Source organism: Drosophila albomicans, chromosome X (genome assembly GCF_009650485.2).
Source record: "Drosophila albomicans strain 15112-1751.03 chromosome X, ASM965048v2, whole genome shotgun sequence".
In the NCBI taxonomy this organism is placed as follows: Eukaryota; Metazoa; Arthropoda; class Insecta; order Diptera; family Drosophilidae; genus Drosophila; species Drosophila albomicans.
Window position 1 is genome coordinate 1,158,257 of NC_047627.2, and position 12,113 is coordinate 1,170,369.

At 40.8% G+C, this 12,113-nt stretch overlaps 2 protein-coding genes across 3 annotated transcripts in view; both read right to left on the bottom strand.

The window, feature by feature from the left end:
* Nucleotides 1-4,029, bottom strand: part of LOC127565328 (uncharacterized) — a 31,697-nt gene extending 27,668 nt beyond the window's left edge. The window contains exon 1 of the mRNA XM_052003338.1: nt 3,875-4,029. Coding sequence (XP_051859298.1) covers nt 3,875-4,029 — 155 coding nt within the window. The remainder of the gene's footprint in view (nt 1-3,874) is intronic.
* Nucleotides 4,030-10,032: 6,003 nt separating this feature from the next.
* LOC117577954 (protein phosphatase PTC7 homolog) lies at nt 10,033-11,644 on the bottom strand. 2 transcript variants are annotated; one of them, XM_034262998.2, is made up of 2 exons: nt 11,482-11,644; nt 10,033-11,393 (listed from the first exon to the last, which is right to left on the bottom strand). In XM_034262998.2, exon 2 carries the CDS (start codon nt 11,323-11,325, stop codon nt 10,309-10,311), a length of 1,017 nt encoding a protein of 338 aa, XP_034118889.1. In that variant the 5' UTR covers nt 11,326-11,393; nt 11,482-11,644; the 3' UTR covers nt 10,033-10,308. The 2 variants fall into 2 exon arrangements, with proteins under 2 accessions (XP_034118889.1, XP_034118888.1); XM_034262997.2 differs by having other exon boundaries at nt 10,033-11,418; nt 11,482-11,641.
* Nucleotides 11,645-12,113: the final 469 nt, after the last annotated feature.

The following is a 12,113-nucleotide window of genomic DNA, read 5'->3' on the forward strand; positions in this document are numbered from 1 at the left end:
TATGATTCTTTAAATATACCAAAATAATATACTGAAAAAACTAAAATTAACCAAAATGTGTATATCGATATAGAACATCCGAAATATATTACAGTGTAGTAGTTTATCGATATACCATATATTGACATTGGTATATTGTGGCATTTTTCAGTATATTTGTTTGGTATATTTTCAGAACAATACCAGCACTTCAGTCTCGAGGATCTCTAACAATCTGGAAAATTTGCAACTCTCTGATTCTTGAAATATACAAAATTAATATACTGAAAAATAATGAAATATATACCGTACTATATATTTTCCATATTTAGTATATTCGGGTGGCGGGTATCTCACAGTCGAGTACATTCGTTTCAAGCTTTCTTATTTTGTTTTTTTTTTTGTGTGTGGATTTTGCATTCGCGTGGATTTTTCGGCTGGCGCTGCAGCCGAGAGAATTTATTGCGACGCTGTGCCGTGTTGCGTGTCCACAAAAGCTCAAAGACACAGCGGGTTGCATGTCCTGCCTGCCTCTGCCACTGCCACTGCCACGGCCAACTGCCGTCGCCATTCTGGCCATGCTCCTTGTCCGTTCGTTCTGGCCCTTTGAGCCCTGCACTTTTGCTTGGTAGGCGTTGGCATTGCGTTTTCGCCGGCCGTGTTGAAATTGACAGCAAAATAATTGGTTGATTATTTATGAGACAAACGAGCAAAGACGCCAACGAAGACGGCGACGACGGAGACGGAGACGGAGACTCGACCAGCTATTCAGCCAAGCATTCAGCCATCCATTTAGGCCAGCCAAAGTTTGTTTAGGCCGCATTTAAATCAATGCCAAAGAAATGTTTATTATACTCGCGCCACAGCGCAACAGGATGACGTTGCCTTCCCCTTTTGCTGGGGCATTTGACTTCAAAGTGCCAGACGATGCTCATGACGCTCTGATTGTGATTATTTGAGCTAATGCTTGACAATAATATGAACACGGCGAATAGACGCAACTTAGTTTTCTTGCTTTCGCCAAGCTTTAATTGTCAAATTTATGTTCATATGTAGAGTATTTGAAGCTATTAGCACAATTTACTTTTATATTACTTCTATTAATCTACATATATCATCTATCAATTCTGGACTAACAATGTTTGTTCGAGTTTTAGACAAAGTTAAAGTATAAAGTCATATTGTCACATTTCTATTAATATGATAGCTTACTCACCCTTGTTTTTCTCTTTATAGTAGTATTTTATTCAATATAAATTTTATTAAATACTAAAAAAAACGAAATGTGTATATGAACAAGATAGTAAATATAATTTCTATTCAAATTAAAAATGCTAAAATTCATTTACTTATTTTATATAAATCCATAATTTGTTATAACCTATTTATTGTGAACATGTATTTCTTTTAGAATCTAGTATTTTGTAATGCGCAAAATTATTTAATTTAATTCATGAGATTCATGAATTCCATAGGCCAGGATTATGTTTGTCTAGTCACTTTTCATTAGAAATTTTCGAAGCAATATGAAACAGAAATCAAACAAAATAAAGTGAGAAAGCTACAGTCGAGTGTGCTCCACTGTGAGATACTCACTACCTATTTTGAATAAACGTAAAATAATGCGGTACTAATTTTAACATATACCAATTTAATAATTTAACTGCATATTGACTAAAATATACCAAAGGCTATCTTACTTATTTTGATATAGAGATGTCTCCTTCTGACTGTTACATAGATTTCTTTGCAGGCAGCGGGTATTCAAAATTCGAACATATTTAAATTGAAGTAAATGTCAAAAGTTACTTTGATTCTTCGGCTTATTGCAACAATAGTTTAGTATAAAAAGTGTAGCTAAATCCGCTGAATTTTGCGATTTTATGAGAAAAGTTCAAAAGTAACTTTTGTAGCACGCAGCACCAACGACTTTATTTGTATATTTCAGTCGATTATATAAAATGAATTTTTTATTATAGAGCTACTACAAAGGTGTACTATGTAGTCTAAAAAAGGCCCATATCGTATACTCCATTTTAGTAAGCTGTACTGAGTAGTACTTGAAACCAAGTTCAAATGTCAAATATCTAAAATGTCAAATCAAAAGAGGATTGCAGCATCAGGAACAAGGGTTCTGCGATCAATTTTGTATTTGCTAAGCAGCCCGAAGCTGCTTCAGCTGTAAGTCTAACTCTAAGATCCGACTCGAAATCCAGCTCCAACTGTGACTCCGGCTTTGGGTCGTATGTCATGCTTGGGCAGGCGATTAATTTGCGACGAAATACTCTTAAAAATGTTGCGTAAGTTGCAAATGCAAAATGGGATTGCAGCAGGCAATGTAAACAGCAAACAAAAGAGGAAGAGAAGGATGTGGAGGTGGAGGGGAAATGTGTACTATATGTGTATGTATGTACACATAGTATGTATAAATAACGCACCCACATATATAAATTACCTTTTGATAAATCTCAGACGTCGTTGGCTGTTGGACAAAATGCAAAAACATATAGAAAAATGGCAACAGAGAAAGAATGAAAGGAATGGAAAATGTTCCAGGACCGAGGATTGGAATTGAGATTGGCTTGGGAGGGAATAAAACGAAGAGGGGTGGCAATACTGTCAGCAGTTTGTATAACTGTGCTATGCACACACAAATACACACACACACACATTGTCGCACTTGAGAAATCTTTTCGAACGTAAATCAATCCGTGCAGCTACATCATCGTAGTCCCAACTACGAAATGTTCAACGACGACTTGGTTCCGGGTGCCACTGCAGCCACCAGGGTTGCCACAGTGCCTCGCACACACACACACACACACACACACACACACACACACAAACACACCCAGTTGCAGTCGCACCAATTGCTTTTCTTGATTGTTTTCTCTCTCTCTGTGTGTGTTTGTGTGAGAGCCATATATCGAAATGTAAATTCAAGTTTGTAGATAGAATACTATACAGCAGCTAGAAAGAGATAGAGAGAGTTGAAAGAGAGAGGTATAGTAGCGGGGAGGGGAAGCTGTGACAAAACGAAACTCCAAAAAAGCGATAACGACACTCATCATCAACCAAAGTCGGATTTGCCAACTCCTTTAACCATTCCATCTTCATCTCTTCAGCTCTCTATCTCTCTCTCTGCCTCTCTCTCTCTCAATCTCTCTCGCACTCGCATTTGAAGCGCAGCTTTCTCGTTCTTGCCGAAAAACGCAATTTTTGGTGTAGTGCAACTACTCTGGTCTCCTTTGGTCCTGGCTGCTCCTTGCCCGGCACTTCCATTGCAATGCGTTCAACAATTTCGTTTACTTTTGACCCCGGCATTTTGCCCCCCAGAGTTGGCCAAAAGATGACCGAGCAAACCGACCGAGTAGCTCCTGCTCCTGCTCCTTCCTCCCTTTGCTGTGCATTTTCCGTTTTCGTTTACGCATCGTTTGAAATTTCTATGAATTGTAGATGCAATCGGGCCAGTCCGTGGAGCGGCTAAGACTCATGTGTTACAGTTACAGTTGCAGATACTGTCCCCATTTCCTCCGTTCGTCCGTTCCTCCGTTCGTCCGTTCCTCTGTTCCTCTTTCCCGCACCCGGTTCATTTGTCCACTTGCCCTTTTGGCCTTTTGTGGAGAGTGCATTTCACTTGCAGGACACACACTGCACACTGCATTTCTGGCTAAGCTCTAGACGAAGGCAAAGAGTTGACGATTCTCTTCGGTAGCTGTTCCTGTTTCTGCTTCTGTTTCTGTTTCTATTTCTGTTTGCGGCGCCACACAAATTGAAAACCCCGTAAGAACCCAAACTACAAACTGCAGAACAGCAACAGAGCAAAGGAGCAAAGGAAAAAACCGAAATGAGGAAAAACAAATACCACACTCACACACAGTTGAGTAAGGATTACAATGAAAGAGTTGCAGCCGGGCAGGCAACGGGTCGCATACGCAATTGGAGTCGCAGTAGTTCCAACTGGAAGTCGCAGTTGGACCCGGAGTCAAAGTCATAGTCGGAGTTGGAGTTGGAGTTGGAGTCGGAGGCTGGCTGGGGCCAATCTTTCATGACGAAACAAATATCCTCATAATTCAACAGGAAAATTGCCCTGAGAGATGTGAACAACTCGGGGGATTGGAGGAGCACCTATAGGCCTAGGCCCATGGCCAGCGTAGCCTCTATGTCAACGTCGTTTGTTACGCCTTTCCCTCTCTCTCTCTCTCTCTCTCACTCTCACTCTCTCTTCTTCGCTCAATCTCAGCTCCTTCTGTGCTTTGCTTTTGTTGGTTTTCGGTGATTTGCTTTGTCAGTGACAAAAATAATAACAGCTATGCCGCAGGCTCCTGTGCGTGTGTTTGTGTGTGTGTGTGTGTGTGTGTGTGTGTGTGTGTGTGTGTGTGTGTGTGTGTGTTCGGGGGCACTGGGTGCTTACTCATGTCCAGGATCCCCGGCTCCATATGTCAAGTGCCTGGCCTCAGCCATTGTCTAGGTATAACCCCCACTCTCTCCTCACTCTCTCACTCTCTCGCCTTCCCTTTTTGCTGGCTACGGGTTACGGCCTGCTGGCCATTTTTAATTACCACAATTTGAATTGCTTAAATAACTATTTGGATAACAATCAGTTGGGCGAGAGCATGCATCGTGCAACATCAAAGACAAACCTGCCTGCCCCATGTTGCACCCACGTTTCGGCCTGACAGCCGCACAAAGCTGCTGCTGCTGCTGTTGCTGTTGCCTGCTGCCTTATGCCCTGGGATTAACCAAAGACTTTTCCACATATGCGCATAGTTTCTATTTAACTAATGAATGTGCCACATCCCCCGTTTTTCTCCTTTTCAAACTCTCTCCCTTTTAGTTACCTCTTCGTAAGTTGCCACTTCTGCTTCGGCTTAAGGACTCGCTCTTCCAGTTCTCAATTCCCAATTTCCTTTTACGCACCTTCATTATCAATAATTTTGCTAATTGATCTATTTCTAGTCCAAAGGTTTTTAGCATAATTCATTAGGAATATATGTACATACGATTGAGTCTATCATCAAGCGAAGATGAAATGATGACTAGATAGAAGTGAAGAAGAAATATATACCAAATTAATATACCAAATTGAGTACAACATACCCAAGCCTATATTTGGTATATCGATACACAATTTCAACTTAAATATTTACTTAAGTATTGCTTTTAAATCATTGCATTGGTCACATCAACATATTAATTCATTTTAATCGAATCTTAAAATAAAATTCCACATTACAATATCGAATTATTTTCAAAAGGTTTTCATTAAGGACATCTGCATGAATTTATCATCCAACGAAGATGAATCGATGACTAGATAGAAGTGAAAACAGTACGGTATTATTCTTAGAATGCACCAAAATACAATACTGCAAAAATACTATATTATACCAAAGGCTATACTTGGTATATTGATATTAAGAATATACCATACAGCACAAAATATACCAGAGCCTAAGTAATGTCATACTATAATACTCGAAATACTAATAATGGGTTCGGTATATTTTTAGTATTTTTCGGTATATTTGTAGAATCTGGGCTTATTGAAAATGGGTAGCTGGTATCTCACAGTAGAGCACACTTGACTGTAGTTTTCTTACTTGTTAGAAATGTTACTATAATGTTTGGATACTTTCTTATTTTAAGTGTTGTGTAGTACATAAAGATTTCTTCGCTTAAGTATTGTAAAGATTACGTATTTGAAGTGTTGTATAATGATACAAAATATTTTATTATGTGGCTCATATTTTTATGTGGCTCATATTTTTATTTATATTTGTATATTTGAATAATACCTCCATATAACATTACTATTAGACACATAATAGGATAATAATATTAACTGTATCGATGGCTATACGAGTGCGTTATCTGAGCTTGTCAGCTGCAGTTGCTCTGACGTGGACACCCATAACTCTCCTCTACAAAAGAGAGCGAGAGAGAGAGAGAGAGAATGTGAGATAGAGCACAAATGCATAAATTCAATTTTCGCATAGCAAAAGGCACTCGGGAAAAAAAGTTGCATAATTTAACGCTGTCTATGGGGACTGACGATGGGGATTGGGATCTGATTCTGCTGCATGCACTCGAGTATTCCATTCCAGATGCCAATGCGGGGCACAGCGATTGCGATAGCGATTGCGACTGCGATGATGTAAAAAATTGCAAATCGAATCGAGCTTGGCAAACGAATGTCGCGCCCATTGAATGAAGGTGAGGAATGGAGGAGGAGAAAGGGAAAGGGGGAGAGATGACTGGGGGTCTGCATACCGAAACGTCAAGAGCACTCGCTCGACAGTTACACGCCTAAGCCACTGGCTATCAGATACGTTAGTCCCCTTCTCCCTCTCTCTCTTTCCTTGTCGGATGAGTAACCAGAGAACCCGGGAGCTCAAACTCCAACTCCAACTGGAAGTGGAAGTGGAACCCGCAGGCCAGAGGGCCACGGTATAAACATTGTTGACATTTGCCAAACCTACTTTAATCACTTTTTAACCCCATTTGATACAGTGTCAACATGCATGGGGCGGCGGCTCATAAAATGGACAGTCGACGGTAGTCCTGGCGTCTGTCTGTCCTCGCCGGTCTGTTAGTCCGCTTCGGTATTCGAGGCTGAATGCAACGCCATAATAAAATGTGCAAAAACTCCGAGTCGAGTCGAGTGACAAAAAATGCCAATGACAAACGTCGAAAAAGAACAACACAAAAAAAATGAACCGAAGAGTTGGGCACAAAAAAAGAAATATCCAAAAATGGGAGTGAAATGGCAAAGGACATTCAACGGGGTCCTGCGAGCGTGTGTGTGTGTGTGTGTGTGTGTGTGTGTGTGTGTGAGTGTGTGTGCAAGCGAGGGCAACCGAGGGCATGGTCAACGGGCCGAGCTGCCAAAGCAATTGATTTACTGCACTTTGTTTGCCAAAAATTAATTGAGTTGATGACAAGTGCAATTGATTTATGCGGGACTCAAATGAGTGTGGACAAACGCATGGATGGATGAACGAACAAGAGGACGAACGGATAGATGGACAGACGACAGACGGAAGGACGGAAAGATAGACAGCTGGATAAAAGTTTGAGCAGTTGAGCAGGCAAAAGAATCGGGTAGATGTGGCCAAATGCTCTCTATGAGGAATCCATTTATGATCGTCTTTACCAAAATAAAATTCCCCAAGCTAGCTTATTCTAAACACAATTCAACACAATTCAATAGGAATATATCTTATTTTAAGCTTAATTTTACACAATTTAATTGGAGTCGAAATATAATGCGAAAACATTTAACTTTTTTTAATTAAATAAACGTTCTGAAAATATTTCTAAAGTATTTTTAAATGTCAAATTCAATATGTAATCTCAATGTTAATAACAGCGATAATGCTTCATAGTAATTATTTTGTTTTCAACATTAAATGAAACCTCTTCATAAACGAAATGTAATATGAATGTATAAATACTTTGACAGAATTTTACTGACTCAAGCATGCGTTTGAAGTGATTAGTAAATTCTTTTCAGGGACTGTAGCGATTACCATTATGGCTTTTTTTCTTTACATTAAAAAAAAATGTTACCAAAATAAAAGTAACTCATACATTCAAATGATTTTAATTGTTCTTGAAATTAGTTTGATGAATAATGAAATTTATATTTTAATATTACATAATTTTTTGTTGTTGGATAAGAAGAACTTTTAGTTTAAGCCAACTTATTAGCAGAGACTTTTCATTTCATTTTTTGGGTTAGCTCAAAAGTATTTGAATAGAATTGAATTGTAAATTATTTGTAAGTCAAGTTCGCATTCATTGCTCGTCTGTGCTTTAAAATCAGACCATTATTTGTTCTGTTTTAGTCGGTTGGGGGCATTTAACACAACGACAACGTCAACGAGAACGAGAACGAGAACGAGAACGGCAGGTGTCAAAGGCAACGCTGTAAAAATGTTCACCTGGCCGATGGCTTCCTTCTATGCTTTGCCGCTTTCCCGTTTTGCAGGTGGAGTGACTGCATGTTCCGTCACGGAAGCGTGCCGCGCACACATGTCAGGCTTGGACTCACTCTTCCCCCCCTTCGTCTCGCCCACTTTTGGCCAGTTTGGTTGGTCGGATCTGGTTTAGGCCAAAAAGCGACGACGCAACGGAAATAAGCGCCAAGCGGATGCCGGCAAACGAAGCAAATGATTCATTTCCGATGATGCGACAGCGTTCCGCGTTCCTTTCCCAACTCCTCTCTCTCTCGCTCTCTCTCTCTCATTCTGACGACGAGAGTCCTGCGTCCTGCTTTTGTCCTCGTTGTCATCATCGTGGACGTCTGCCACCAAAAATTTGCATGAAATGCAAAATCAAACGGGTCGCGGACCTCACCGAGAGCACACCTAATCGAAAAGGGCTAGCGCGGAGAGGAGTGGAGAGAGGTGGAAAGAGTGAGAAAGAGCGAGTGTGTGAGGAGTGGAGAGTGTGTGGCGAGGCATCACGCGTCACGTTTCAGGTTGACGGGCAAATGTTGCCACTGCCGTTGCCATATTTTATGAGTCCGGTCTGCGGCGCAGCGTGTGTTATTGATATGCTAACGGTAAATGTCATTGGGTAGCCAGCGCGATGGAGTGTGGACGAATGGGGGCAGGCAGCATTCCGTTCTGTGCTGTGCTGTGCTCTGCTCTGCTCTGCATTTGACGGTTGTGCCCTTGTGCGGAAGTGGTTAAACCGAGCCATAGGCCATTGCACAGTCTGCGTTCTGCTTTCTGTGTTCTGCGTTCAGCGTTCACTGGTCACCCGGCTCCCTGTCTGCTCTCCCTCTCACTCCGGCCCTGTTGTGTGTGCAGCCCTGGCGACATATGTCGCGGCCAAACGTGTGAAATTTCAAGCTAAAAATTGTGTACCGCACCCTCGATTTATAATGGAGCACTCTTCTTTTTTCCTCGGAGAGAGAGAGAGAGAGAGAGTGTGTGTTGGACAACATATTGGAAATCAAAATGTTGACATGCAGCAGGCAACATTTTTCAATTAAGCTGACAACAACAGCAGCAACAACAACAATAACTCGAGTAGCCTTGATATCATCTAGTTTGTGGAGTTTCTAATGTTTTGTAAGGTGAGAGGGAGTTCGCTTTCGGATCTTTTATTCAAGGTGCTATGAAGAGTTTTGATTGTGCATCTCAGGTTAGAAACGTCACTCGATGAAACTTTCTATATGAAAGTGTGTTTATAGTAAGATTTTTGTTGTATTCTTACTCCACATAGGGTGGAAGTTTGTTTTAGATTTTTGACGCCAACTTCCCGCTGTGGTTGCCAGTATTTGCAAACCTTCGTTATATTTTTAATGTAATAATATATCGATATACCAAATATAATCTTCGGTAAATTGTACTATATTTTGGTATATTTTAAGAATAATATCCTACTGTTTTACTTTTATTCAATATGGGTAGCGGATACCTCAAAGTTGATTTCAATCAAATTATTATATCTTACTTATTATATCCCATAGGGTGGAAGGATACTACAAATTTGTGCCTGCAGGAAATGTATATAACAAGCAGATGGAGGCATCTCCGACCCTATAATGTAGACTAAGTTTGTTTAAAAATTTTGCCACGCCCAATTCCGTTCCTGACATTTGAATAGATTGAGTAACACGCTTAATTTTAAAGCTAGATAAATAATAACTGCTGTATTTAAGATTTGTTTTGTTTGCGTTGAGATCAACTTCGTAGAAGTTACTTAAGAAATTATTTTGTATGGTCAAAAACACCTATTGCAATCAGGTCATAATTGCTTTGACGGACAATCGGGTATATTATTAGTGTAGTACAATATCGATATACCATTTTTGGTATATTTTTCGAATAAAGGGTAGCTGAAATCTCACAGTCGAGCACACTCGACTGTAGCTTTCATACTTGTTTTTTATTTCGGAAGAAAGTTGTAGTTTCTTAATTTGTATTGATGTCTACAGTTGGTAATAAACAATTTCGAAATATGTACATATTTACATACTTAATCCATTGCTAATAGTAACATCTTATAATATGATAGAATAAGATTAAAGTTGAGTCATTTCTCCTTCATGTTCTCCAGCCTTAAAACCAGCTGCAAATGCATATTTATTTTATCAATTTGATTAGACTCAATGGGGAACAATGCTTGATAAAACACATAATTTTGTTTGGTTTAGCGAATGAATAGCGAAATATTGTGATGTTCAGAATAGTGTATGTGGATTTAGTTGTCTGGATTGATGATGAAGTTAAGCATTGTTGACACATGATTTAAGAGTTTGATCAGGCTTCGATGATGTTCGATGTAGGCAGCCAGTTGTGAAGCGTGGAGAAGTTAAACGACGCTCGCCAGGATGACGGTGATGTCATCCGGTTTACCGCCGGGTGCATCGATGTTGTGTCGTCTGGCATTCAGGCTGAACGGCGAATCGTGGCTGGGATTGAAGCTGAGTGAGCGCGCCATCAACGCAATCGAATTCGCAAAGGTCTGCAGCTTGACGTGATCGGAAATGCCGCTCGCATGGCTCAGCACACGCACCAGCAGCTCCTCGGACACATTGTCGTAGACACCATCGGTGGCCAGTATCAGGACATCGCCTTGCTGCAGTTCGAACTGCAGAAGAGCAGCGCACTCGGGACCGTCGGTGAGCACATTGAGCCCCTGGCCCGGCGGCGGCACAGCCAATTGATACGGGGTATTGAAGTGATGCTGCTGCTCCATGGAGCGACAGACGATGGCACCGTCGCGTATGATCAGCAGACCGCTGTCGCCAATGTTGGCGGCATAGAGCGTGCTGCTGTCGTGGAGCAGAGTGAGCACACACGCAGTGCAGCTGCCCAGGATCGGTTGCTTCTGCTCCAGCAGATTGCAATAGGCGCGAGCCAGGAGATGCTCGGGTCTCGTGGCCTCAAAGTCTTGGGCGTGGGCAAGACGCTCGCAGGAGCGCATCAGGAAGCGACTAAATTGTCCCGGATCGATGCCGTACACACGCCAGCCACCAACGCCATCGGCGACGCCCAGGGCATCGGCCTGGTCGGTGGAGGTGCTGAACCAGGCATCCTCGCCAAACTGCCCCTTGCTGTAGTGCGGATACATGCCGATGTCCTTGGGAAAGCCGCACACAACGCTCACGAGTCGCGGCTGCCCCGAACGAGTTCCCGACTCCGACTCCGATTCCGATGATCTAGATCCAGATCCAGATGCGCCAGTTGCCCCACTCGAATCGCCTACGACATTCGCTCGTCCACTCAAACCGATGAATTCGATTGCCTCCTGCAGCAGCAGCGCCTTCAGGTGCATCAGAGCGTTGAGCATTTGATTGGCGCTCGTCGAGGCGAACATCGCTGTCATGTTCAGGGTCTCGCTGAGTGAATCGCAGCCACTTATCACCGTCCGCTGAATGTGGCGTCTGGCATTATCTAAATATTCATTCATGTTCGCTCACTAAATGCACATCTCAATTTACATCTTCTAAATACTAATTTATATACTATTTATTTCAATTACCTGAGAGTCGAGAGACACATAAATAACGTGAACCAGACACACGCGAAAAAATTGAGAAAATCAAATAAAAGAGAATCGAAAGTGTATTAAAAATGATTTCGAATGTTTCTTATGTATGTATGTTGATTTTTGTGTTTGTGTCACCAACTCAATACAAAGTAAAACTAAATTGAAATTCTATATTTCCATCTGAATAGCTTGACTTACCTTCTGACAGCTTTCGCATTATTTCATTTGTCATACAGAATTTGTAAATGTTTCTTCAACAGCATTTAATGTCTAATTTTTATTTTAGAGTTTGTAAATAATTGGCTTGCTAAGACTAATGATTATGTGATCAATTCTACTATGATTTTATGATTTAATTTTAGCTTATTTTGATTACCCACAAACTCTTAAAATATTAAATATATATAAGTTTATATACATTAATTTTTTTTACCGAAAAATAATAATTCTTATATTTGAAATATTGATATACTATTACATTCAAAATATACCGCGTCGAGTACAAAATATACCAGACTGTCAACCAAAGTGGGTAGTATGCATAACCAAATTAAATTAATACTTATTAAGCAGGTAAATAAATTATTTTTGATGTTGAGTTGAACTGGACAATTATTTTAAAT